This window comes from Amphiprion ocellaris, chromosome 21 (assembly GCF_022539595.1).
Source record: "Amphiprion ocellaris isolate individual 3 ecotype Okinawa chromosome 21, ASM2253959v1, whole genome shotgun sequence".
Lineage (NCBI taxonomy): Eukaryota > Metazoa > Chordata > Actinopteri > Pomacentridae > Amphiprion > Amphiprion ocellaris.
In genome coordinates this window covers 12,246,768-12,274,053 of record NC_072786.1, presented here as the reverse complement: position 1 = coordinate 12,274,053, position 27,286 = coordinate 12,246,768, and the positions used below count along the sequence as shown (strand labels likewise).

The following is a 27,286-nucleotide window of genomic DNA, read 5'->3' as shown; positions in this document are numbered from 1 at the left end:
CAAATATAAAATAAACGTTCAGCCTGAGGCATTAATCAATAGTCTGGACCGGGACTATTGATCTCTGAATAAAGAGATGAGATTGTACAAAGATGCCATAAAGACAGCAATAAAAATAAAGGAATGTAAAACTCCCATCAAAACAAACCAACCTACATTCTACTTGTGTGTGAAAATAAATGCATTGTCATACATTTCACAGACTAGATTAAATCAGGAGTTATTGATCGAGGAGTTATTGATCCAGGAGTTATTGATCCAGGAGTTATTGATCCAGGCTGCTGCTATGCTGCCATCTAGTGCTTCATTTATATTACTGCACTGCTGGAATCTAACAGCAGATGGTTTCGCAAATGGATTTGCAGTGTCCTAGTTTCATTCCACATTATATTTATCACATTGCTTTTGCAGTTAGTAGTCAGACATCTTGAATTTATCTATCTATTTAGCTGCTCCTGGATCAGTTTCATTGCCATCAACAGTCAGTGTCCATTAACAGCATATTCAGGGCACAAACTCCTGAACATTTTAAAACAATAAATACTCAGAATCAGCCTAGAATCAATGTGCTGTGTGGAAATATTGCACCATTATTGTTTTGAGAGAGTTTTGAGAGGTATGGGTGAGTTTATGTTAGGTATGGTTGTGTTGGTGAAAGGACAAGGATGGTAGAAGAGGCTGGTATGAAGGATAATGAACCCTGAGCTGAACTGAGAAAATGGAAGAAACCTGGAGGTTTAGATAGAAGGAAAAAAAAAACAACTTACCTCAACCAGGGTCCAACAAAAGTCCAGACATCCTAGTAGATGTCAGAGCAACCTGCTGTTTCTTATAGACCAGAAACCTTCAAATATCAATCTTGTTCTTGGTTCTAAAGCCACTAAATTTATTTAAGTACTTCACGATTTCAAGCAAAGATGAGCAGAAGCCGCTTTTATTTTCCTGAAATCTCCATTTTTTCTACCACTCACTTCACTCTCTGTTGTCCTACATGCTGCCTTTGTTAGCAGCTGTCAGCTAACAGGTGTTTCTGCTTTATGACCTCACTTCCTCCATTTATTTCCTGTCCAGGTAGAAAAAAAAGGGCTGTTCTGTCCATTTGCTTTTCCTTTCTTTTCTTCATTTTGTTCTGTTTTTTATTTAAATCATACATTTGTATTAGAGGGTGGCAGAACTTTTAGGCCTGAAGCCAAAACCAAATTTATGGAGTAAAAAACTTTCATTGATACTGGCCATTTTTACAATTCTACAATTCTACAGTTTCATTTAGCAGATGCTGTTTTTCAAAGCGACATACATCTGAGAGTAGATACAACACAAGCAGGGATCTAGTCAAGAGAAGACAACCTGGATAAGTGCCATGAAACAAGTTCAAGTGTGACAATAGGACCGTGGTGTCTACAGGCAATGCAGAAATAATCGGATTTTAATTTAATTATTTTTAATTTGTGCAGTCTGTCAAGTGCAAATATGTTTGGTGATTTTTAGTCTTTTCTTAAGACTGAGAGAGACTCAGAGTTTGGTAACTCGTTCCACCACCGGATAACCACAAAAGAGAGTCTTGCTATGAACCAGCCCTGTTGTGCTGGTTGAATTAGGCGCCTTTTGTTGGCCGGCATGAAGCGTAGACCTGAATGAGAGGAATCAGGTAGAAATCAAGTAGGAGGGAGCTGTTTCCATTGAAGTTTTGAATGCAAATGTCAGAGTTTAGAATTTTATGCGGGCAGCAACTGGAACCTAGTGAAGCGATCTGAACAGTGGAGTGATGGGCTGTTTGACTGGTTGAAAACCAGACATGCTGCTGCGTTCTGGATCATCTGCAGAGGTTTGTCCGTGCATGAGGGGAGGCGTGCCAGTAAGGAGTTGCAGTAGTCGATGCCTGATATGACGAGAGCCTTTACCAGGAGTTGAGCTGCATGTTCAGACAGGAAGGGTCTGATCTTCCTGGTGTTGTACAGGGTGAATCAACACGACTGAGCAACAGAGGCCACATGAGCCTTGAAGGTTAGTTGGTCATCGAACACGATACCCAAATTTCTGGCAGATTTTGTGGTTTTGAGTTGGGTTGATTCAAGATGGGTGTTGATTTCTTGTGGTATAGAGGGACTGAGTGTGATGACGAGGAGCTCAGTCTTGGAGAGGTTGAGTTAAAGGTGACGTTTTTTCATCCATGCAAGGCATGATGAGATCCGGGCAAAGACCATGTGGTTGTCCAGGGGGAATGACAGGAGGAGCTGGGTATTTTTAGACAAGCAGATGTGATCAAAAGTTTACATATACTTGTAAAGACCGTGTACAACGTGGCAGTCTTGAGCTTCCAATGATTCCTATAATTTTTATTTTTAAGATGGAATCATTGAAACCCATGTGTCTTCAGTTCTTTTATAGATTTATTGCAGGTCTTCTGGAAATATAATTAAATCTGCTGGGTCAAAAAATATACCTACAGCAAATCAACTATTTGGTTCAATGTCTTTTGGCCCAGTTTTACCTCAGTTAGGTGCTTTTTTATAGCTGTCCACAAACTTCTGGTTGCAGCTTTGACCCTCCTCTTGACAGAATTGGTGCAGTTCAACTAAATTTGTTGGTTTTCCGGCACATATTTGTTTCTTCATCACAGTCTGCAGGTGACTACAGGATCATGATTTTGTTATCTGATTCTCAATAACTGAGCTAAACAGCCTAATACTATTTGACGTGTATGATGAATTACCTCTAACTAAACTAAATATTTAGGCTGTTCTATGTGATCTTGTTTTGATAAAGTACTATTTTCTCACTTCCATTTACTGAGCTTTAGCAGAAAATGTCTAGAGCTCCCTATGATGGTTTGCTTTTTATGTCATTTTGTGTCTTATTTGTGTTGCTCTGACTGGCTATTATTTTGTCTCAATTTGTCTTTTTATGTGTTGTTTGCCTATTTTTGTTGTTGTAGATCTTGTTTGAGTCATTTTGTTTAATTTTGTGTCTCACTTGCATCACTTTGTTGCATAAAAATAGCAGATTTTACGGTTTCTAACCATATTGTGGAAAAACGCTAAACTACTATGAGTATTTAGCTGTGTTTATACAATGATTTATTACAGTGTAGAGTCTTGGTGCTGATGCTTTTGTTTGTGTTTAACAGAAACACCCTCTATTACAACAAAAGAACAGCTAAAAGCTCATCAACCACCTACATGTGCTAAAAATAACACAATTAATCCCTTTTGTTATTTCAAAATAGACAGATTTGTTAGTAAAACACTGCAAAAAAGATGGAAGGACTCATTTTTTGAAGTCGCACTGTATCGTTTTATTTACAAGAAAATACATCTTCATCTTTTATCATAAAGTGACCTTAGCTGGGATTTCTGAGCAGATGACATTAAAGTTGAGGTTAAAGAATACAGAATCCTACATGACACTAAGAGATCCCGATAAAGAAGGTCTAGGTTGATGTTAGAGGAATTCAAAATACAAAACAGTTACATGAACGGGAGTTTGGATTTTAAAACAGAGCTCTTTAAAGGAATTATGAAGTAACTGCAGTAATCCATGGCTTTCAGGGAGAATCAATGCATGCTGGTCTGTGGTACATCAGTCTTATCAATACCTTAAAAACTGTAGTAACATCCTTAAAGTTAGATACCAGATGACTTAAATATCGATTTGACTGTCCTGTACTGCTGGAATAATGTGAAATTTCAAACTGAGAAGCATCTTTCTTTGCATAATCCCAGTTCACACACCACATGTACAGCAAATCTACAGTGTTACATCACATTGTGGCTCTGATAAAATACTTTAACATGCACTATCAACACAATTATGAAATGACCTATTTATTAAACAAAAAATAACAATAAAAGAAGCTCCTACGACCTGACCACAGATATTCTTCCTGACCTTAGAGTTTGCTTTGAGGGATACATTCAACCTGTTTTCTTACAATTGGGATGATAGAATGAGAAAGCTTCAGTATCAAAGTTTTGACAGTAAGAATAGTTGACTTTCTTGTGTCCTGTAGTTATAAGAACTGATGAGGTGCCACTGTAAAAGCCAAATCAGCATGAAAATGCAGATTAGTAGCATTATATGAAAGAAGGTGGATAAAGTCAGGGAATATTAAACTTACAGTATAGCTTTTTGGTCACTTGGGGGCAGCAGAAACAAGCTGAACACGCAAAACCAACCATTTATCAACTTTTCAGATAGTAAACAGAGGCATACAGCAGATACAGATGCTAATATTCCTTCTCCTCCCCTTCTTTCATATGAAGTAGTCTATCAATGTATACCTCTATTCACCAGTTTGCTGTGACTTTGACAAGTTAAAGAGCCCATATTGTACTCATTTATGGATTCATATTTCTATTTTGGGGCCTACTAGAATATGTTTACAGGCTTTTATGTTCAAAAATTCATTTTTTTTTCTTATACTGTACACTGCTGCAGCACCTCTTCTCACTTTCTGTCAGAAATGCTTTGTTTTAGCTCCTGGTTTCTAATAATATTCAAACCATGAACTGATTGGAGTTGATTCTACTACAATAATAGGAGCAAATCTGTAGTATTAGTTTCCTAGCTAGCGAAAAAAAAACCCACAAAACACTGTAGTTGACAGAAAATGTTTTGCCTTGTACATAACTTATGCTATATTTTATATACTTAAATATGAACACAAATTCATCATTAGTGAGTATTAGGCTATTTAAAATACACTATAGAATAGAATATGCAATTTTAAACTAGCTTGGTTCCAGCTGGGAGACATTTTTCAGTCAATGTCGCCAACTTCTTCTTATTTATACACATAAAATACGAGTTTGTGCATATTTATATATATATATATATATATATATATATATATATATATATATATATATATATTTATTTGTAAAACTGGCCAATGTAAATTCTTTATTTACTTTGTGAAATCGACACTGAGCCCAAATATCCTGTCATGCTCTTATGCAGATGTGTGAAGAAAAGCCTGGACTTCACATGAGCATATCTGGCAGGTAAGAGAATAGTTCTGCTTCATAAGTTTGCAGACCTTTTTCCATGCACAGAAAGCTATGACAAACTAAAAGGAAGGAAAAATCCCCAAAAAGGCTAAACATAGGCTCTTTAACTGCAGCAGTGTTGGGTTTAGCTTCAGCCAAGTTCAGTCTCTTTGCAGAATTAAAGGATACTGAAGCCTACAAACACTCAAACCAGAAGAAAATTCAACAGAATCAGGAGCACAATCTCACTAATGTAAATGGGCACCTCATCTTTTCTTATCCCCTCCTCTCAAGATGAAATAATGTTTTTCTGCACTATTAACCGAAGCTGTCATCATGCCCATGAATATGAGGCACTGTTTAGAGTTGGCCTCGTGTCACTTGGCAGACTCTGTGTCATTCGGCGGCTCGTCTGCCCTCCTGTCAACAGAGTCGGCCTGACAAGATCATATGTTTCAGTCCAGTGCAGAATGCTGTCGTAAAAGCCTGCAGTAATGCCCACGATGCTCTCTTGCACACCAACTGAAAGCGCGGTAACTTCCTTTTGTCGTCTGGATTATTTCACAAGAGCAAACCAGCTACTATTCCTTTACATTTTAACGGAATGCACTGACATTTCAAAATTGAAGCAGCCGTTTTTGTTCTCGAGTCACATTTCGGGGGATAAAAGTTTGTCCTTAAGTAACCTGGCAGCCGTCATCCTGAGCAGAGCAGGGCTGCATCCAAATGCTCTCAAGTCCTTTTCTTTGACTGTCCGCTAAAAGCCACGAGGGGAAGTTTCAGGGTGTAAATGCTGCAGTGGAGCAAAGACGTCGCATCCGACACATCTTGGACGCAGTCAAAGCTCAGGCTAACAAGGGAGAGGCTAACCCTTGGCATGCAGACACAGCAGCATGCACTAGAAGTCCCCCAACAGATCAGATAATGTCTGTGTACTTACGTAACTCAGATCAGAGCTTGTTTAGCCTTTTCTCTGAGGATTATAACAAGCCCAAGTGTAGTTTGAAGTACTGCATTTGTTTCTATTCTGCTGATGATTTGCCTGATTGTCTATTCGACATGGTGGTGTGATAACAAACAGAGGCTTTCTAACAAAATAGTGGTGTTATAATCAGTGAGATGACTTATTATTATTACGCTGTGCTTGTCACTTAAGCTCTGAAGTGACACTGATTGGGCTTTGAGTGCAGTATTTCATAGAGAAGTGCTGTGCTTTCTCTGTTTGTCGCAGCATCTGAGCAACTCCTAAAAAAAAAACTCTTTCCTTTAAATCTTAGTACAACTCAGTACATCTGAAAGGCAAACATCAGCCGAGTTAACTGTTCCTGACACAGTGAGCATGTCCACAGGTTTAAACCACACAAAAAAAACCCTTTAAAAGTACCTATAGCAGCCTCAACCACAGCATTTATAACTGTTTGATCAGAACAAAGTGATGTAAAGGTAACAAACCACTACTTTCACAGTATCACAACTTCTAATTTACGTTATCAGCAACAATCTTGCTTTGACAGCAGCTAACGATTATCAAACCAGCCATTAAAGAGGCAAAAATTAGCTCCACAGTCTGCAATTTATAACTGACTCCCAACCATAGACTGTATGGAAAAGATGGACATAGCCTCAGTTTCTGGAGAGTGAAGCCAATGTGGAAGTGCCTTAAACCTGCATTCTTTTTAACAGCCACTAGGGGGCGACTGCTCTAGTTGGAGAAAGAAAGACTGGATAGAAGTCGATGAGAAACCAACCTACTGCTTGCTTGATTTGTTACCTCGGTAAATATTTATCTAATGAGCTAATGGGTCCCATCGCTAGTTTCAAGATTTTTTGAACACAGCATGGTGTTCACTTTAAAAATAACAAACCAATTTTATTCTAAAAAGGCAGCAAACTAAGGTATGTTTTAGAGGAGGGCTACCTTGTAAGCGACAGGTTGCTACTGGATCACTAAATGTAATGTTCTTGGGTTCTTCAGTGAGCTCTACTGCTCATTTGTTCCATCTGGTTTTAAAAGACCAAGATCCTACCAAGGATGAACAATGCCAAACCTGAGGCTTCAAAACAGTGAAGGAGAAACCAGTAGGTGGTGTCATGGTTGCTATGTACATCTTCTATATATAGTCTGTACTTACAACCTTTCTACTCGTGTATACACAGATCAGCCACAACATTCACAGGTGGCATAAATGAAACTGATTCAGTGCAATGTTCTGTTGGGGAAGTTTTGCTCCAACTATTTAATGAGCACTGGTGGTGCAATGGCTAAGTCTCTGGACTACTGATCAGAAGGTCAGAGGATCAAACCCCAATGCTGCCATTGTTGGGCACTTCCTCCTTCCAGCTCCAGGGAGGCTATACCATGGCTGACCCCAATTGGGACATGTAAATACAACATGTTTTCACATTTTTATAGCAACAATAATGCTGTAAAATGTATTTGTAACAAATAAAGGCTTCTTCTTCTTAATGCAGATGTTGCTTTGACATCCACCTAAACACTGGGTACTTTTCAACATCCATACAATCATACTACATAGTATGTCACATAATAATGTAGTATGTCCCACTCGAGAGTATGTCGATGTAATTGGTAAAATACCCAGATGTCGTACCACATTTGGTCAAACTTAATGGAATATAGTACATTTTCTTTTTACTTTAAAGTAAAAAGACAAAGCATGTGATTAGGAACGCAGCCATTGTTGCAGACCAAGCACAAACCTCCCGTAAAAACCTACCCCCAGCAGGACAATGCACCTGTAACACCACAAAAACTGCTCGAGGAACACAACCAAGAGCCACGGGTGTTGACTTAGCCTCCAAATTCAGCAGATCCAATCTGACCAAGCACTAAACAAGCCCAATCCACAGAGACCCGACAGCTCAGAACTGGTTCGGAGGCACAACAGCGACCTTTGCAAATGTAAAAAGGTGGATGTACACACCCTCTACAGTGAAGCTAACTAGGTTGTAGCCCAACAAGTCTCCATATACAGTACTGTAACAGAACAAAATGTGGAAAATAATGTGGAATTTTTCAATGCATGTAAACGCACACTTCACCACACTGAAAACCAAGCAGATCAACTCATGGTCCAGAACCGCCATGCATCCAAACACAACTCAAAACGACCTCCAGGGCACAGCAGCACTGCTGACGAAGCAGACATGCAACTGTTTTGTGTCAATACAGGCGTCTAGTGTGTGCACGTGTATGTGACAGTTTGTCTGAACGGCTACCTGACCAGTACATATATGTGACTGTTCGCTGACAGACTAGACTACCAGCGTCAGCTCGCCCTTGAAGAGGACCTCTTCAGCTCTTTGTATTTGTTCAATTAACCAGAAACCTATAGTTTAGGAGTCAGACCTGCGTCACTAATCGTTCTAATAATAGACCAAACAGAGTCTGCATCAGTGAGTCTGCAATAACAAGATGAGGTATAAGGAAAAGGGATTGTACTGTGACTATTTACACACAAACTAAACAAAGGCATATTTTGACATTATGAAAAATAGTCTCTTTTGACCTCCTTAAAACAAAGAGGCTGCATTAAGTTCAGTAAAAATCTACTGCTAAATTATGGAGGTAAAAACAAATGTGGATCCTGCAGAGCCCAGTGCACCAGGTCTAGAATACTGCTTTGGACAGGATAGTGGTTCTACATTAACAACAACAAAAAAAAAAAGATTTCCAGCTAAACGCAGATATCGCCGTACTTCACCACAACAAGCAGAAACAGCCCTCTAAAAGCTGAGTAAAGTGCTCTAAAACTGCCTTATTGCAAACAAATTCATTATCTCGGTTAATTTGAATTCATCGGTCCTGCCACTAGGAATGGCGGCAGGACTGATTGCGCCAATTACGTCTGCTAAAAGCAACACATTTTAAAATCTGAATATGCAGTCGGTGTGCGTTATGAGGGGGAGTAACACTTCTGAATGCACTTCGCTCTCCCCCCTCCGCTTCCCCAGGCGAAGGAAAGAATAAAGAGAAAGGAGAGAGCTCAAAGACTAGCAGGCATTGAGAGCTTTGACAAGAGAGGCTCGGAGCAAAAAGAAGAAAATGTAAACAAGCAGAAAAAAGCTAGAAAACAATGCTAACAAACCGCCTCCACATTTCTTTTTTCTTTCATTGCCTCTCTCACACTCTCTTCTTCTTCTCCTCCCCTCACTTATCCTCTTCATTTCCCTCCTCTGGGCCTCCTTCTTTTCCCTCCCGTCTCACTCCTCAGCTGTTCTGAGGACCGAGTCGTCTCCCAGGATCTTGCAGAGCTCGTTGAGGCGATGCTGCATCTCGGGAATGCCGGCCAGCTGGGCCTCCAGACGCTGCTTCTCCTCGGTCAGGGAGAGTCGTGTCGCCGTGTCCAGCTGCTCGAAGCGCCAGCCTCCCTCGCCGTCAAACTGCAGCAGGTGGGTGTGGTACTTCCTGGAGGTGGAGAGCAACGATAGGGAGTTTGCTTTTAAGGATACCTCTGGGAAATGCCAGCTAAATTCACCCTCATACACGAGAATAGAGTGTTTCTTGCAGCGTGAAGCGTCTTACCACAGGGAGGGTCGGTGCGTGATGGAGAGCAAGGAGATGCCGGCATCCTTGGCAGCCTGGAAAATCTTTCCCTCCACGTCAATGCTCACAGCGCTGGTGCACTCATCCAGCAGAGCATATTTAGGCCTGACAAACACAAGGGACATGGTGTTAAAAATTGCCATCCCATTGCATGACATAAACAAGGTCAAACTGCAACGGCAGACAAGCTCATGAGCTTTAACCCTCTGAACCCCAGGCAGTTTATGCATTTGTCTCCATATTAATCAGTGTGGGCTCATTTTTCACTGCAATTTCACTACAACTGACGACGACAACAGAAACTTGTTGACAAGGTTTGCTGTCGGCAGTAAAGTTGGCATTTTGCCCTCCAGAAGAGTCTTATGAGTGTATGATGGTAAAACGGCCTCAGTGTCACGGCAGACAACAACACTGCTGTTTGGTTCTTACTTGTGGTAGAACATACGAGCCATGCCCATCCTCTGCTTCTCGCCTCCTGACAGCACATCCTTCCAGTCCAGCTCGGCATCCCAGCCTGGACAAAAAAGACGTTACATGAAACACAAGTTTTACATAGAAAGTTTATCAAAAAAAATCCACTTTCACCCATTTAGTGTAAACAAACTGTTGCTGTTTTAATCAACAGATATCACAAACAAGGTAACACTGAAAGAAAGACAGAGTACGTGATGTTTACTGAAAGGTTTTTCTGGTTTACGAGCCACGTGAGACTGTTTTCTTCTGCAGACTAAACACAAAATCCTCTCAGTCCCATTGCATGTGCTTGTGTGACCACTTCCACAAATGATGATCCATGACTGCAAATGCGTAAATTAATTTGCGTGTGCGCTCAAGAACCTTTCCCAACATTTTCACAGTGCAGCCATTCATACATTAAACCCTCTTGCAGCACTAAGCTTTGTACAGTAGTTGGCTCTCAACAATAGTCCTGTTTGTTTGGCAACGGCTGGAAAGTGGCTGCCAATTAGCCACACACTCAAGTTTAGGCAATACAAGTAATAAACAAGATCAAGCTTCTGCCTGGTACAAACACACAAACTCCACTGCTTGATCTCTAACTCCAGCATTGGTTTGAAATACTACATCAGCAAAACATTTTTTAAGGGGGCTTCAAAGACAATAATGCAATATATACACAGTTAGATATCATATTTAACAAAAACACAAATAACAAGATAGGTAGAAAATACATAATTTGATGTGGAAAAAATAAAAACCATCAAATATACTTCAGGCAAAACATAAAAATTACTGTTAGACTACAAAAAAGCATGAAGGCATTATTGTCAGTGATAATATTAGGTAATAAAGTTATAAAGTAATAATGTTTGAAGGCATAAGCATTACTGATATGTACAAGTGATCTTATAGAGTGAAGATAGAGCATTTCTGAACAATTGAAAAGATGGCCAAAGAACTTAAACTACATAGTTCAAGTTATTTATTCCACCCAGAGGAAGATTTAACCCCCTGAACCCCAAGACCTGCCAGAGGGTTTGAAAGGTGTGCTATCTTTAAAAAAATGCAGAAATTTCCCTGCTAATCAGAGCCAGAAACTGTAAAAACAGAAAGAATCGGAAAGACATTGAATTTTGCAGCGTTCCTCCATCTGTGACCGGCTGTTTAATGGAAAAACTTCACCAAACCTAAGCTTACAATTGGAAAGAAATTACCAAAAACATACTGTTTACTCTAATCAAATTCTGTTAAACTTGGGAAATGATTTGCTCCTCTGCACAACCGTAAAGACACTAGTGAATTCTTTTTTGGCTGAACTGCAGGCAGTGTTTACAAAGAGCACACAGGAGACAGGTCTACAAACAAATAAAAAAAGCAAATGGCATCTTGTTTGTAGAGTCAGCATTTTTTTTATAAAGTATTGGCACTTGTGAAAATGTTGTACATGCTGATTACATTTTTTGGTTCCAATTTTTGTTGAACAAATAATCAAAGAAATTTTTACTTTCGCTTTTTCCATTTCTCTGATTTATGTCATTATTGAACTGTTACACTGCACAGAAGACATTCTGGAGTTCTCTCTTCTTCTAGTCATGGTTGTTCTCTTTCCTTAGAGGTGCAGGACTTTATACTGCAGTGAAAAATGAGTCCAAAGCGAATAAAAATGTGACAGGAGCAACAAAAAAAAAAAAAAAAAAAAAAAAGGATCCAAAAACTGCTTGGTATTTAATGAGAGGAGGTAAGTCAAACTGTAGAACCTCTGACACCAAAATGGTGACTGATGTTGTATTGTATTGATTAATCATAGTATAGTATAGTTGGTAATACTTATTTAGTCTAACTGTGTCAAGCTGTTTTGTCCCGCTGATTTTCTCTGATAACTACTTTGTGCAGTGTTTAATTGTCCCTAAGTGTTCAAAAGACATTTGAAAGCTATTCTTGTAAGATGTTTTAGTTTTTCTTGTACCACATTTCAGTCTTGTTTTCCTTTCTACTTTGTGTGTGTGCTGACTAGACTGGAGGGCTTCTTTCAGTTGCCCCTAAAGGAATGAATTAAGTTCTATTGATTGATTGATCGTGTCTATTACTCGCCTACCTCCTTCTCTGGTGACAATTTGATTCAGGTTGACTATGTCCAGAATAGCCTCCAGGTCCTTGTCACTCATTCCTCTGGCTGCCATGTCCTCCACCGAGTCTGGGTAGATGACCTGGTCCCGCAGCGAACCCATAGACATGTATGGCCTGAAGGAACACGCACACAAACGCACACACTCTCATGCGTTGTCCGCTGTCTTTGTCAGCTCCTCATTTCCTTAAGTGCATTAAAGAGCGAGCTAACAAAGAGGGTGTGTGTGTACAAAAGAGCACAACTTTTAGACACTTCACAGAACAAATGCTTCAAGAGAAAGACACCCATTTCGCCTCGGCCGCTGCTATTGTGGAGAGTGTGTTGGATTCTGTTACAGCTGCCAGGTGGCCGTCTCATCCTATGTATAAAATATTCACTGCTCTGCAGGAGGGAGTCAGCTGAGTCTGCACTTCTAAGCCGCCCTCCCCTGGGTACGATTACATTTGAAGGTTTGTCTTAGACTGATTCAGTTCATTCCAGTTTAAGGGTTGGTGCCCTGCTGTTGACCTTTTTGGAGGATTTCTTCGTCATCCTACTCGCTAAGAGTTTAGAGAATGGACACCACAACCATCCAAGTGACTTTAATAGATGTTTAGCTATGTGTTAAATGTTTACCAATTATTTTAACAACAAATTAATCGGCTGAACATTTTCTCAGTTAATTTGCTGAATGCAAAAATCTAGTTTTGAAAAGCATGCTGTGTCTACAAAATTGCCAAAATCACAGCATTTATAAGAGAGAAAATGCATAAAAACAAAGGAATCGTGGATTTTAACATTTCTGAATGTCCTTGGTTCACTCATTTGTAACATCCTGTGACATTAAGAAACTTAACCAAATCTAAGCTTAAAATCACGATATTTTATCAAAACCACTGTATTCTGGGTGTCATTTAAAAATGTGTGAAAAGTTAACCATTTGCTGTGATTAGACTCTGTCAAAAAATAAATAAATTCTGCACTCCCCAGAGCAACCATAAAATAATTAGTGACTCAGCTACAATCAACAGTCATGTGATAAAAATTCAGGGACTTTTCAGCTGAACCACAATAAATTGCAGACGACAACAAGTATCAAATCAAATTAACATAAGTAGTAAGTAATTTTTTCCAATACTGGAAAAATGGTAGCTCTATATACTAAAGATAATTTACATTTTTTAAAAATTTGTTTCCATACTTGTCTCCTATCTGCTTGGTGTATACACAGCCTGCAGTTAAGCTGAAAAGTCCCTGAATTGATGTCAGGTGACTGTTGGTTGCAGCAGAGTTACTAATGACTTCTCAGTTCTGGGAAGGAGCACAGAATTTTTTGATTTTTATAGAATCTGGTTAGACCAAAAACTTTATTTTTGCACATTTTTTTTCAATGAGACGCTTATTTTTATGACAGCATGTCTCAGATGAGTAGTTCAAGGACCATGAGAAAGCTGAGATTCAGAGGGTAATGTTCCTCCATATTTTGGACTCTTGAAGAAGTGCAAGAAAGAAATTATTGGCCTAATGTGGATGGTAAATATTTCACCCTGTCCAGAGCTCTGGTTTCTACTCACACAGGTCCTGTTACAATAGATTAGATTACTGGGTTCACTGGTACGAGGATCAAACCCTGCAGTTGTTCCAGTGCACTTCTCCACTGTGGGATATTGGATTATTGAGAGTGTGTGTTAGTGTACATACCTCTGAGGGATGTAGAACATGTGCTGAGGAGAAGGTTTGTGCAGCCGGCCGCCGTAGACGGGCCACAAGCCGCTGAGGATCCTGAATAAAGAGCTCTTTCCACATCCATTAGGCCCTGTGATCAGGAGGTGCATGCCCTCTTCCACCTAACGAAGACAGACAATTCATTAGATCCTCCCCAAGCAGTCGTCACTATAATTACAATGCATCATCGGAATGCAAAACGAAGCTAACAGACAGAAAGCATGAGTGGGTGTGCAGCTGTTGACGGTAGTTCACACTGCAAACAGGAGATCTGAAATGTCAACAAAGACGACTGGAAAAATCCTTGCTTTAACAACATGGTGTGATGTATCTGAAACCTGCATAAAATTTGCCTTTCTTATAATGCCATGTCATGAAAACCGTCAAATGAATTATTTCTATAATAATTATCCTGTCAGTTTTCGTTTTTCAGCGTCAAGTGTCACTGTAACAAAATGAAATATATCAAATTAGTATTTGAAGCAATGAAAAGATTAGAAAAGATTTTAAATCGGAAGATAAATGAAACGACTCTTTTCATTACCCTTAACTGAACGGCAAAATCCTTGCTAGAAGTACACAGGATAACTAATCACTTTTAATTCCTCACTGTACAAATAACTGGAGCCCACTCAGAGGTAAAAGCAGTAAAAATATTCTGAATAAGAGCCAAAACGTGTCTCAGTTTTAGTGAAATATTTAAAAATCTCTGCTTTGGCTTGCTGGAATTTAGTTCTCTCAGTCTTTATTGTATAGTGTACATGTAGATTTTTAAATTTTTGATGCTCTATTCCATCTGTCGTGTGCAGATATTTAGACTAAAAGATGAAAGGCATGCAAAGTGTTAAACCCCAGTGTACACTCAGGTGAGTTGAGCTCAACCAAGGGATAGCTGTAGTTTGCATACATGAGCTGCTGTTTGTTTTTGCAAAGCTACTTCCTCTGAAGATTTTTTTAAAGTAAATTAGGGCAACAGAAGTGTAGATATTGTGCTCGACCTTTATTCTAAACTTAGTAAAACAGCTGGAATCATGAGGGGTGTGGCTAACTGATGGCATGGGAACAACGTCAGCTTGTTAACTCACGTTCAGCATCAGAATATATTTAACATATCGTTCTGATCACAGTATTATGGGAACTTTAAAGGCAGCTTTGAAGAAGACTGAGAAATCTAGGCTTGTGTTAAATTATCTGCAATGAAATTAAGCTGAACTTAATTATCCAGATACAAAAAACCGACCTCTAACATGAGCACACGTCCAGCTTCTTATAGGTTTAAAGCAAAATGAATGTGCTGAATGGAGAATGAGTGAACATTTACAGTAGTATTTATAATTTATATCATGTGGCAGGAGAGACAGGGTGGATACACAGGACATGATATGCAAATACAATGTGGCATCTGAATCTGAGTGCTTCACAAAGTCACATTTGACTCTTGTCAGCATTCATGTGTGACTTAAAGCATCACGAAACCCTCGTCAGCTCATTACAGATTCAGCATCCCAAAGAGAGCGACACGTTGACACCCAAAGGATGTATCTGTTTCCTAATGAGACAGCAGGGGATCATCCTTAAACACTAGTGAACGCCACATACACCGAACTCCTGGTGGGACTCTGATGATGAAACCTCTGAAACTCAGAAAACCCTTGGGGGATCATGATAGAAACTGGAGTAAATCAGGGTTTGTCGCAGCCATCTCACCTTAAAGTTCAAGCAAGAAACTACTACGTCTCCATTCGGTGTGATTATTGGGACGTTCTCGCACACGATGCCCTTGTCTACGTCAATAACTTCACCTGTGGAGAGAAAAATACAGAAAAGAAGTGTCAGAAAAATGTGTAATCGAACACAGGATTAGACTCTCTGTTAAGTGTGGATCTGGATGAGGATAATACATAGATAGCAGGACTTAAGGGGTTAAAAATATGAATCCCTCTTTGCCACTTCATATATAGCTTTAGCTTAACAGAATCCTCTCCATTCTATGGTCATGGATGTGTACACAAGGATATTTATACAGTGAATCCAACCTTGGGCCTTTAGAAAGCTCATTGCTTGTAATGTATGTCAGGAGATAACGCTTCAGTTAAATGCATGATATCTGCTCACACAGTGCAACTTAGAAGTGAAATTGTAGACTGTAATCAGTTTGTATTAGAGAAGCCCATTTCTGATGAGTGATAACAAACTGCACAACCAATATGTTTCAGAGATTCAACTGTATTTTACCAAGAGCCTGACTGATACTTGATTTTTGAGACGGTATTGATTTTAGCAATTGAGAAATTTGGATATTAATGTACCGGCCGCTATCGTTTATGTCTGTGTTAAGAGTTAAGTTAACAAGGAAAGATGTGGTCCTTTTCCAGCAATGTGTTTCACAAACTAGTTAGAAATTTACTATGAAGACAAAGATTGAGTCCGCTGAGATTATACTAAACAAACAACATATGTTACCATAGCTATGCAGATGACCAACTTTATCAACAGGAGACTAGAATGTCAGTAGTTGCATTGAACAAATCAATGACTGGATGTGTCATTGCTTTCATAAATTAAACAAAGAGTTTGGAGCCAGTGATTAAAAGTCAGCAATCATTTTTAATCTGTGATGTTAAAAACCACAAACCAAGGCAGAAACCTTGGCGTTGTCAAGTCAGTCTAATACCAGACTTGGAAAAACTTGCTCATGCTTTTATTTATCTTCAGTCAACTCGACCACTGGAACAGTATTTTAACAACTCTCTGTAAAAAATCAATCAGACAGCTGCAGCTGATTCAGAAAGCTGCTGCTTGTGTTCTCAGTAAGTCCACAAGTGAGGTCTTTACAGTGGTTTGTTTGCCAAATTATTGATTTTCAATAATGTTGTTGGTTTCTAAAGCACTAAATGGTTTAGGACCAAAATACATTTCTAAATTGCTGCTACATTGCAAACAATCCAAACCTCTCAAATTTGCAGGTTTACTTTACAAGTCAAAATGCTACACAGGAAGGCAGTATTCAGTTTTTGCGCACCACATATCTGGAACAAATTCCCAGAAAACTGCAGGTCTGCCGCAGCTCTCAGCTCCTTTAGAGTGCTTCTGCATTTCATTAAACCAAGTCTGAGGCTTCTGATTTTTTTCAAGCTGCCCTAAAACTTTAACCTATTTTTTATTATCCATTTACCTCCTTTAAATGCATTGATGTCTTTTTATATATTGCTTTATGTCCCTTTCACACCTAAGTTGATGATTTTCATGTTCTATGTAAAGCACTTTGAATTACCTTGTTGTTGAAATGTGTTATACAGATAAACTTGCCTTCCACCAAATCCACCAAAGCTCGTTTTGTGCTCCAGACAGCTGAATTGGTAAAAGTTAGTCCGGCATGACAACAGTATCAAGGGGTGTGTGGATACGGGGACAGATGAATGCCTCTTCTTGTATTTGTTTATTTTTACAAACACAAAGAGGTGCTGTGCGCGTCGTTACCCTTTATCTCCAGTGGTCCATCTATGTGCATCTCAGGCTTGCTCTTCTTCTCTGTTCCTGTAGCGGCCGACAGCGACGAACGCTTGTAAACACCTTTCTGGACGTCCTCGAACACCACAAACATGTTGTGGACTCTCGCTGTGTAGCCTGCCAGCTCTGTGACCTGTTCAGACAAACACACAGGGGTCAAAAGTGACTCTCCGGTTGTTGTCAGAAACATGTTAGCGTGACCCGAGAGTGTGTCAGAGTGTGATATAAGTCTCGGTCAAGGTCGTGTGCTGATAAAACTGTGACTGTGTGTGTGCATAAGTTAGAGCAAACCAGAGCTACTTGAACCCCAGAGGTTTTGTTGCCAGGAGACACATGGAAACAAGTGTATCAGCTAATTAAAAAATAAATAGAAATCAATGACTTCACTAAACAAAGTCACGCTTGAATCCTATGTGGAGTATGGAAAGTGGGCAGGCAGACAAGTTGTAACAGCTAAGTAAAGATAATAGTTAACCATCTGGAGCCCAATCAGTTTTTGGGCTTTTTCTTTTGCTAATTTTTACCCACTGTGGCCTCATTTCTCACGGCAACATAAAGTATTGCACCTCTATGGAAACAACACAACCATGACTGAAAATAGAGAGAATTCAAAAATGTCCTCTGTGCAGTGTTACATTATAATGCCACAAAATCAATAAAAAAATATTGAGTTTTGATTAGTAGAACATTTTTCCAAGTGTTCCTACATATTACCAGTACTGAAAAAAAGGGTGACTGTGTACATTTTTCATTTGTTTCCTTACTTGTCTCCCATCTGCTCTGTGCAAACACAGCCTGCAGTTCAACCAAATATTCCCTGACTTTTTGACACACGACTGTTGGTTGAAACTAAGTTACTAATGGCGTCTCAGCGGCACCAAAAAGCACAAAATGTGTGTTTTTATAGTTCGCTAAAAGCACTGAGTCACTACTGTGCATATAAATGCCTCTGATCTGTATGTTAATGCTAGCATGAAAATATGCTCCTAATTGACAGTGGCAATGCCAGCATGCCAATGTTTAATCAAGATAATGTGGTTACTATATTTATTATCTTAGTTTAACATGTTAGCATGGTAAGTAGCACAGAATTTCCTTTTTTCTTTTATTTTTACAGGTTGTTTTATTTATGGCACATTTCAAAATGGAATATGGTGAATAAAATGATTTGGATTAAATGATTTTAAACTTTGGTTAATTTTCCTGCCAAAAACAACATGACACGATTAATTCAAGGGCCATTGAAAAGTTAAAAATGGTGTAATTCAGGCATTTTTAAAAAACAAAACATGCCTTTCAAACCCTCGAACAGGTTGTGGGGTTCAAAGGGTTAATGCAAGCATAGATATTTGTCACAGGATAATTCATAGGATGAAGTAATCTGAAATATTCCCATTTAATCCCAGACTTCCAATGTTCTCCTGTGTTTCTTTACAGTGTGGTAACACACATACATACATTCATGCTCACACCAACCTGCTGTACATACTGTACACTGAGAAATGACAAATGTCCACAGAAACTATTAAAATATTCAGAAAATATGTTTATACCTTACAAGCAATAGCAACAATTTTAACAGCCTATAATGATGCAAACAAGTAAAAAAAATAATATATTACTTAAAGGGAAAAGGAGTCAAAAGAGGTTTTGGCCTGTAGAGCTGCACCCTGCAGAGAGGCAGAGCAGGCTGCTGACACAGCTTGATTTTATTAAACAACAAACACCATTTCTGAGAAGTTGTGGACACCATGTGGGGCAGCAGAGATGCGACTGGATCGAGCTCTTTCAATCTGCTCATGTGCTTGTTAGCCTGCTGGCTGCCAAAGTTCAACATCAAAGTAAGATACAGGATGTGGAGCTGGCTGAGTTGTACACAACTTCCACTGCCATCAGGATTAGAACCGTCTACCACTCTGCTTTAACTTAACTGCTGTGAGCTACTGCTCATATTGCAGGGGGGAAAAAAAGCAAATTATGCGCAGAAATAATGTTTGATGCACAACTTTGTGTCAATTAAAACACCGATTAGACAATTTCTTTGGCATGTGTTGCTATCACATAGAGGTTAGGTCATTAAAGGTTTCTTGTTGACAGTGGTTTGTGTTAGAGGTTGCGTTATTAGAACTTGATCACTGCTGTGTCACCTAATCTGCACGGCTAAATTAGCCACAAAACTGTCGCACAGGTGCATTAACAGAAAGCAGTCTCTTCATTAAGTGCTAATAACAAGGCAATACAGGGGCTGATTAGGTGCAATTTGGGTTTTTGTTTCAATGAGTACAAATACAAAAACACTCAGACATGCTTGACTGATGTAGTTAAACCTTTTTAGGTGAAATGCTAGATATATTTGTTGGCCATTTAATTGGACAATATTGGCCAATATCAGACACATCGGTATCGGTTTAAAAGTTATCGACTTTTTTTTTGTTCACAGTAAGTTGCTAACGACTCTAAAACAAAACTAGTAAAACTCTATCAGCAACAGTGCCAGAAAAAAATATGTTAAGAAACAATAGAATATTGTAACATTCAAAAACTATAAAAATTGTGAAAATCATGTCAAATAGCTTGAACATAATACTTTCAGATGACTTACATGCAGTAATCTTTAATAATCTTTAATAATCTAATCTTTAATATACACATTTTTTTCTTTTAAATAACAGCAAATACATCTGTAAAGTATTATTGTTTTCTGATTTAAAAACTGTAAAAATATTGTCATTTTTACCATTTATAAATAATCCTGATATTTTATGTGGACAATATTTGCAGTTTTTACCAGTTTTTTTAATAGTCAGCAGCTAAATAATTATATTTTTATGTGATTTTACTAGATATTATCTGTGATTTAACAAAACTACGAAAATCTGTAAAATGACGGTAAATCGTCAAAAAAAAATTGTCAAAAACTACAAAAAACAGTGTAGTTTTAGAAATACATTGTTGGAGAGTTAATAAACAATGGCACCATTTTTTCCTTTTTAAATAAAACTCCAACACATATACATATAAAGAATATCAGCCAATACATTGATATCAGATTTTTTTTACTCCCTAAAATCGACCCCAAAATTCCTGCATCAGTTGAGCTCTAGTAAATACTGTGACAGAGATATAGAAAAAGAAAAAATAGGAAGGGATGCAGAAGTGCAGAGCCGAAAGATCAACAGATGGAGGATTATTCACAGCTAAGCTAAGCCCTGAGAGAAGGAGACATTCCAGGTTCCACTGCTGGCTGACCTGCAGTGATATAAGAGTGTCAGTAGGAGCTGATGTCTATTAAAGCTTTCTGTGCTCCTACGACAGATTTAATGCTGCATGAAGCGCTTCTGAACTTGACCCTGGCATGAAATCTGACCACAAGTAAATTTATAATCTGGAAAAGATAGTCATTTGAACAGCTCTTCCTGCTTCTAAACTGACCATTTTCTAATTTTCTCGAAAGAGAAAACACACAGCCTGCACGAAGACAGAAAACCTAATAGACGGGGTTGAAGCAGACCTTCAAAGAACAAGAAAGAAAAACTGAATGCCTACAAGATGAGTAACAAACTACCATGAACTGGGTCTCCTCATGGGGCCCATCTGACCAAACACACAACAAACATCTACAGACGCTAATAAACCACCAGAGTGTCTGGAGGCGTGAGTTGGGCAATGTGCCTGAGGAATGTGCTCCATCCCTGCTGCCTGTTAAAATTGCACACAATCACACAACTCTTGGCCTTGCATGCAGGGGCTTGCTGCACTGCATCTGAACACTGAACTCGGCTAGAGCGGAGCTGCATGCAGGCTAAAACTCGTAACCTCAAGGGACGTGTTTGGCACGACAGCCACGGTGATCTGCTGTGCTGCAAAAATGCCAGTTGCTAGTAAATTGCGACTGACTCATGTTTTATACATTCCTGTGCATTTGTTAAACCGAGCTTGTGCATGTTAGGCAATGGGAAGGTTTTGAAAAGATGTGACGAAAACCTGCCAGCACCCACGATGGTTTCAGTTCCTCCTCGTCGCCACAGACTGCAAAACTCAGTCACAGACAAAGACGAGCTACACCAAATAGTACATATTTTACAAGGGGCATTACAGAGAGTCTGGGAAAATACATGCTGAAGCACAGGGCGGCATGTGATCAAAGTTAGGCCAGCACTGCAATACAGATTCACCGCAAATGTGCTGCAGCCAAATCCTCTTATGGACCTCAAAATGCAGCCTGAGAGAGAATGCATGAATGGGTCTTGCTATTTTTTTTTCTTTTGGATTAAAATGCAACAAGAGATCAGGGATTTGGCCCTCAATGAACAAGGCCTTTCATTCACTGATTTCTTTCTGTGCTGGAATTCCTGTGCAGACACGATGAGTTTCAATCCAATGAATGAAGAAAGATAGATATTGAATATACCGGTACATCTGTCAGTCAATCAGAATGTGCACTGATCCATCCCATCCACCCAAACATCTGTTCAGCCACTTGTCAGTCCCAATCCAAACAATCCTCTGCTGGTATACTTCTTCAGTAATATGTTACAAATTTAGCATCAAAATGAAAATATAACATCAGCTTTTGCTCAGAAAATGTCCTGTAGTTTCTCTGCTCACTGCCAGCTACTAACCACTGACCCACATTCTTCTTTCATTGTCATAAAACTAGAACAACTCCACTTGAGAATAGTCTCATTTACCTCCTGTATAGTTCTGATGTATAAATAAACACAAAAAGCCGCAAAATTTCCACAACATGAAAAAATCCTGCTGCATTTTTTAAATAAGAAATTAGAAGAAAACCTCAGCTGAGCTGCAATTAGCTCGACACCACATAATTCCTGCATAAATTTGCATGTATTAACCCTCTGATCCCCAAAATGTGCTGAGAGCATTGAACGTCATGTTGCCTTCTTTTTAAAAAATGCTAAAGCTACACCATTTAGACACAAACTGTAAAAACAAAAAGAATAGTCAGATTTTCAACTTTCTGACTCTGTTTGAACAACCAAAACTCAACCAAATATCAAAATTTCATTATTCTAGATATCTCATTTAAAAATTTGCCAGAAATAAATGGTTTGCACAAACCAAATCATGTAACAAGCAAAAAATTCTGTGCTCCTCGGTGCAACTGACACACTGTTAATGACTTAGCTGTGACCAGAATGCACACGACAAAAAATCAGGGACTTTTAAGGTGAACTGCAGGTAGGGTTTATACTGAACAGATGGAAGACAAACATTTCACGCTAGACTTGTTGCCTATCAGCTGTGTATACACTGCCTGCAGTCCAACCCAATTCAACTGAAAAGTCCCTGAATTTTTGTCGCTTGACTGTTGGTTGTAGCTGAGATAATTAGAGGTTTTTTCCCTTTTTTTAAATCAAAGAAACATAGATTTTATTTGTTTCTTGTTTAACAATTTATAGCAATATAACTGTGTCATATTGTGTCAAAAGACATTTTTGAGCTCTAGTCGTGGTTGTTGCTTTTCCACAGAGGATCGGGATTTTATACTGCAGTGAAAAACTGGCCTACAGTGAGTAAAAATGCAAAAGGAGAAAAATCTCAAAAGATACTGAAAATTTTCCATTGCATTCCCCTTGAGCTCAACCTAGAACCTTAAAATGTTTTGTTTTGTCTGATCCATGATCCAAAACTGAAACATATACATTTTTAAACCAGCTAATGTGCGATATTTCTGCTTAAAAACTGGACTCATGATGAAAGTATCTGGCAATTTAGTCATGTTTCTCAGCGCTGAGGAAATTTGCAATGCAAACATGTGGCTAAACCTGATAGTGAGGGCAGCATGGATACTGATCTTACATTACTCCACTAGCTTTGGATGGATGCTACTCTTCCGAATAGAGATATTGAATTGCATACTAGGTGTGAAGGTGGTCATTGTGCCACCAAAAATTGTACATAGTATTACAGTGCAGTCCTTCCTATCAGCTGAACGGATCATTTCAGAGAACTGGAAAAAATGTTTCCAAACTGTTTCTGTGTGGAGAGTTGGTGTGACGGTTTCTATGGAATTTTCATTGGAACCGCCTGCTGTAATTCTTCAAGATGAGGACAGGCCTGGAGCTTTATTAGATCTTATCTTGAAAAATTACTCAAATAGATTCTGTATTCTTAAATTTCTGTTGACACAAACTGTGCTTGTTGCTTTTTCTTTCTTTCTTTATTACTGTCATTTTCTGCTTTTAAAAAAAGACTAATAATTACAAAATATAAACCTCCAGTGTCAAGTTCTGATTCTGTTCAGACAGAGACATTTAAAACAACAGCGTCCTCACCTCTTTGTAGGACGACATGATCCTCTCGATGGCATCGGCTCCGGAGGCCAGGAGGTTTCGGGCGGTCGTGAACGCCTCCGTCCTCTCGCTCACCATCACCTGCGTCTGTCCGTCTGCGGTTTCTAGATAACGGACAGACAGAAAAAAGGCATCGGAGAGAGAAAGCAAGACAACACGTTTGTAGAAACTCTAAGAAAGACACAATGGAGGAGTTGACTTAAGCGCATAAAGTCTGTTTGTAATTTCCATCTTGTACCTGTGAGCATAAAGACACAATGGAAATATTTAAATACCAGTGTTTACTTTACACTGGAGCAGTAGCAAAGAAAGTGACTCAGTTAAAGCTTTATTTTTGATGCTGGAAAGTCATCAGGGAGGTGTGGGAGGCAGCTACTGTTTTTCACACATGCTAATCAGCTCCTGTTTGAGGGGGAAGCAGCAAAGTGTTGGTTTGGAGATACCATTGACCCTCGCGTTAACTGACGAAATGTAGTCGCAGCACAGAATTAAACTGGAATAGTAGCACTTGCGGTTTATTATACACAGCATACAATCAGATACACACTAGTAAAAGCTTTAACTGGAGTCTGTTTCCTACCGTTGTCCGCGAAGCCGGTGGCTGTGATGATGGGCACGGCGACCATGACGAGGCCACTGCCGCTCCACACATACTTCATTAGGAACTGCTCGATCATGATGTACCAGAGACGCTTGGACAGGATCAGGTTCATCTGGTCCGCCAGGGCTCGGTAGCACTTCTGCAGCTGACACATCTCCACCTGCAGCACATTACAGTACATGACACAATCCTGATGTTATCTTGCACTGAAACACCATTTGGGATGTGACAGCTCATTCATCTGAGCTTGCAAACTGGCCTGTTTGCAGGGTAATCACAAAGACATGACATACTGTGACAGTATACTTACAATTACCGTGTGCCATGTGGTCCGCAAATTCAATGAAGGGAAGTAATTGCAGAGGTCTGATCTGGCCTCACCGACCTCCCTAGTGTTTATTGTTCTCTTATGCAATGTTGGTTTACTATCTGCTATCATGTTCTCTCTAACCCCAACTGGTTGAGGCAGATGACTGTCCTGCCTGAGCTCGTTTCTGCTGGAGGTTTCTCCAGCTAATGGGTCAGTGGCACATTTACTGGGTTGCTCTCATATGGGGGCAGTAGTGCTATGTAAATAACACCGAACTCAATGTATTTGTAGGTTAACATCAGCGTAATATTCAACTATACGTCCTACACAGAAACATTGTAGCTAGTAGCCCGAAACGGATGTATTACTGTAGGCTCACATGTTAAATGAATTGTAGTTACCCTCCAGTTTAATTACAATCACACTGTTGCCAGTATGCAGCATGTATGTCATAGTAAATGCAGCCTCCGTGTAATGTTCAGAATATTTTACATCAGTAGAAACTGCTATTTCTTTAGCATTAGTAATGATCCAGGAGTGACAACATTTGAGATGTGACAGCTCATTCATCTTCCAGTCTCCAACTGGTTTATTTTGCTTGGGTCATTCCAAAGATAATTACACTGAGGTCAATCTATTATGACACTACGCTGACTTTGGCATTGTTTGTAGTTACTCAAAAATATCACGAGCCTTGTTGAACCTTGTTGTTTGCAAAATATTATGCAATTGCAGTGTCTTGATCCGGCCTCACCGAACTCCCTGGTGTTTATTATCTTTTATGCATTGTTTGTTTGTTTACTATCTGCTGTCTGATTCACTCTAACTCCAACTGGTTAAGGCAGACGTCTGCCCTCTCTGAGCCTGGTGCAGGTTTCTCCTGTTAAAGAGGAGTTTTTTTCTACTGAATTTCTCGCTTTTATTTTTCACTTTACTATGTGAAGTGCCTTAAGACATGATAGCGTGTTGTAAACTGACACAATATAAGTAAAACTGAATAGTCAGCACAATAGTCAACTAGATTATATATCACACTCTGAAACATACTAGCTAATAGCCCAATGCTGATTAATTAATGAAGGCTCACATGATAAACTCAATGTGGTTACTCTAATTAATTAATGCAGCATTGTTGTCAGTATGCACGGCAAATGCTGCCTCTGCATTTAACTGTGCATACCTTCTGTCTGCAGAATGCCATTTCCTTAGCATTAGCAATGATCCTGACGTGCACATTTAAGATGTGACAGCTCAATCATCCGTGCAGGCCTTTCTCAACCGACCTATTATGACAATATGCTGACTTTGCTTGTAGTTACTTGGGCTCATCATGAGTCATCTGGTCTGCAAATTACAACTGTGCACATATAAACCTCCACATAATATTTTGCATACCTTATGTCCTCTGTAGAAAGCTATTTCCTCAGCATTAGCAATGATCCTGGAGTGCACATAGCGCAGGTAGCCCTTCCTATGAGCCTCTTCGGCCACCAGTTTTCCAAATTTCGGCGAGCATGCACGGAGGACTTTAGCCGTGGCAAACACCACCAGCCCGGCCAGCAGGGTCGGCCCGGTGGCGTTGGCTCCCCGGGATCTGGCGGTCTGGATCAGCGTGTAGGAGGTGAGCATCACGTCCAGGATGGGCTTGGTGAGGTTGGAGTAGAGATGGGCCACCGACTGGGAAAACATCATCACATCCTCGGTGAGGGACTGGTCCGGGTTGGCGAGCCTCCCGTCCATGTTGCTGACTTTGTAGTAGGTCTGGTCGGTGAAGTAGGTCCGGTATGCGTGGTTCACCAGCCGGGTGCGGAAGGCCAGAGCCAGTTTGCACTCCAGGTACCGGATGGCGCTGTTGACGAACGTGGCCGGGATGGCAATGAGGAGCCATTTGATCAGCTGGAGGATGAAGCGTTTGGGTTCCTTCTCCACGATCGTCTTCACAATTTTCCCGTCCAAGCTGGCCACGTAAATAGACAGAAACGTCCTGGATATCAGCGCCACCGAGTGCAAGGAGAGCAAACCGAGCTCTCTGGAGACGAGCCTGGGGAAGAGGATTTTACCAAGTTCCAGGATCTGCTTGAAAAATTCTGCGTTCACACCCGGGGATGTCTTCTTGTGCACCGCGGCGTCTGCGGGACCTTTCCCCGAGCAAGTGGAGCCGTTCTCCGCCTTGGATCCCCGCTGGCTGCTCCTCGGATCTTTGTTTCTGCAGAGCTGCTTGCAGATGATGGGGTACAGCGTTTTGACACCGTACGCGGCAGCCGCAAGAAACACGGCTCGCTTCGCCGCAGCCGTGCGGTCCCATTTCACTTTGGACGCCGCATCGAGGATGTTGGACATTTTTCAAACGTTAGTCGTCTCTGCTGACGGTCCTCCCAACACCCATCCCCCAGAACCGGCTCACCGCGTCGACATAAAACCAGAAAGGGACTCCTGATGGCCGGATTGATGTGGAGCGAAGCCCGATACATGTACCGCTACATCCTACTGATTTTTTTAGAGCCAGCATCAAACACGATAAACTAAAATCACCCCACTTCCCCGGTTTCGGTGTCAAAATAAAGCTCTATCGCATCGATTATATTACTTGAGTTTTATTTTGTAAAGCCAGTTTCCCGTCACTCTGCACTTGTTTCCGTTATTTTGACGTCGTTTATTTACGTGCGGTGGCGTTCCTCATTGGTCGCGCCCCCGGTTGAACG

General features: G+C 40.0%; 1 protein-coding gene across 1 annotated transcript; it reads right to left on the bottom strand.

The window, feature by feature from the left end:
* Positions 1 to 9,107: 9,107 nt before the first annotated feature.
* On the bottom strand, positions 9,108 to 27,079 carry LOC111570177 (ATP-binding cassette sub-family D member 2). Its single transcript, XM_023272789.3, has 10 exons — positions 25,980 to 27,079; positions 24,254 to 24,434; positions 23,656 to 23,777; positions 17,327 to 17,489; positions 15,554 to 15,648; positions 13,823 to 13,968; positions 12,110 to 12,255; positions 9,985 to 10,069; positions 9,535 to 9,660; positions 9,108 to 9,417 (listed from the first exon to the last, which is right to left on the bottom strand). Exons 1-10 carry the CDS (start codon positions 26,922 to 26,924, stop codon positions 9,213 to 9,215), a joined length of 2,214 nt encoding a protein of 737 aa, XP_023128557.2. The 5' UTR covers positions 26,925 to 27,079; the 3' UTR covers positions 9,108 to 9,212.
* Positions 27,080 to 27,286: the final 207 nt, after the last annotated feature.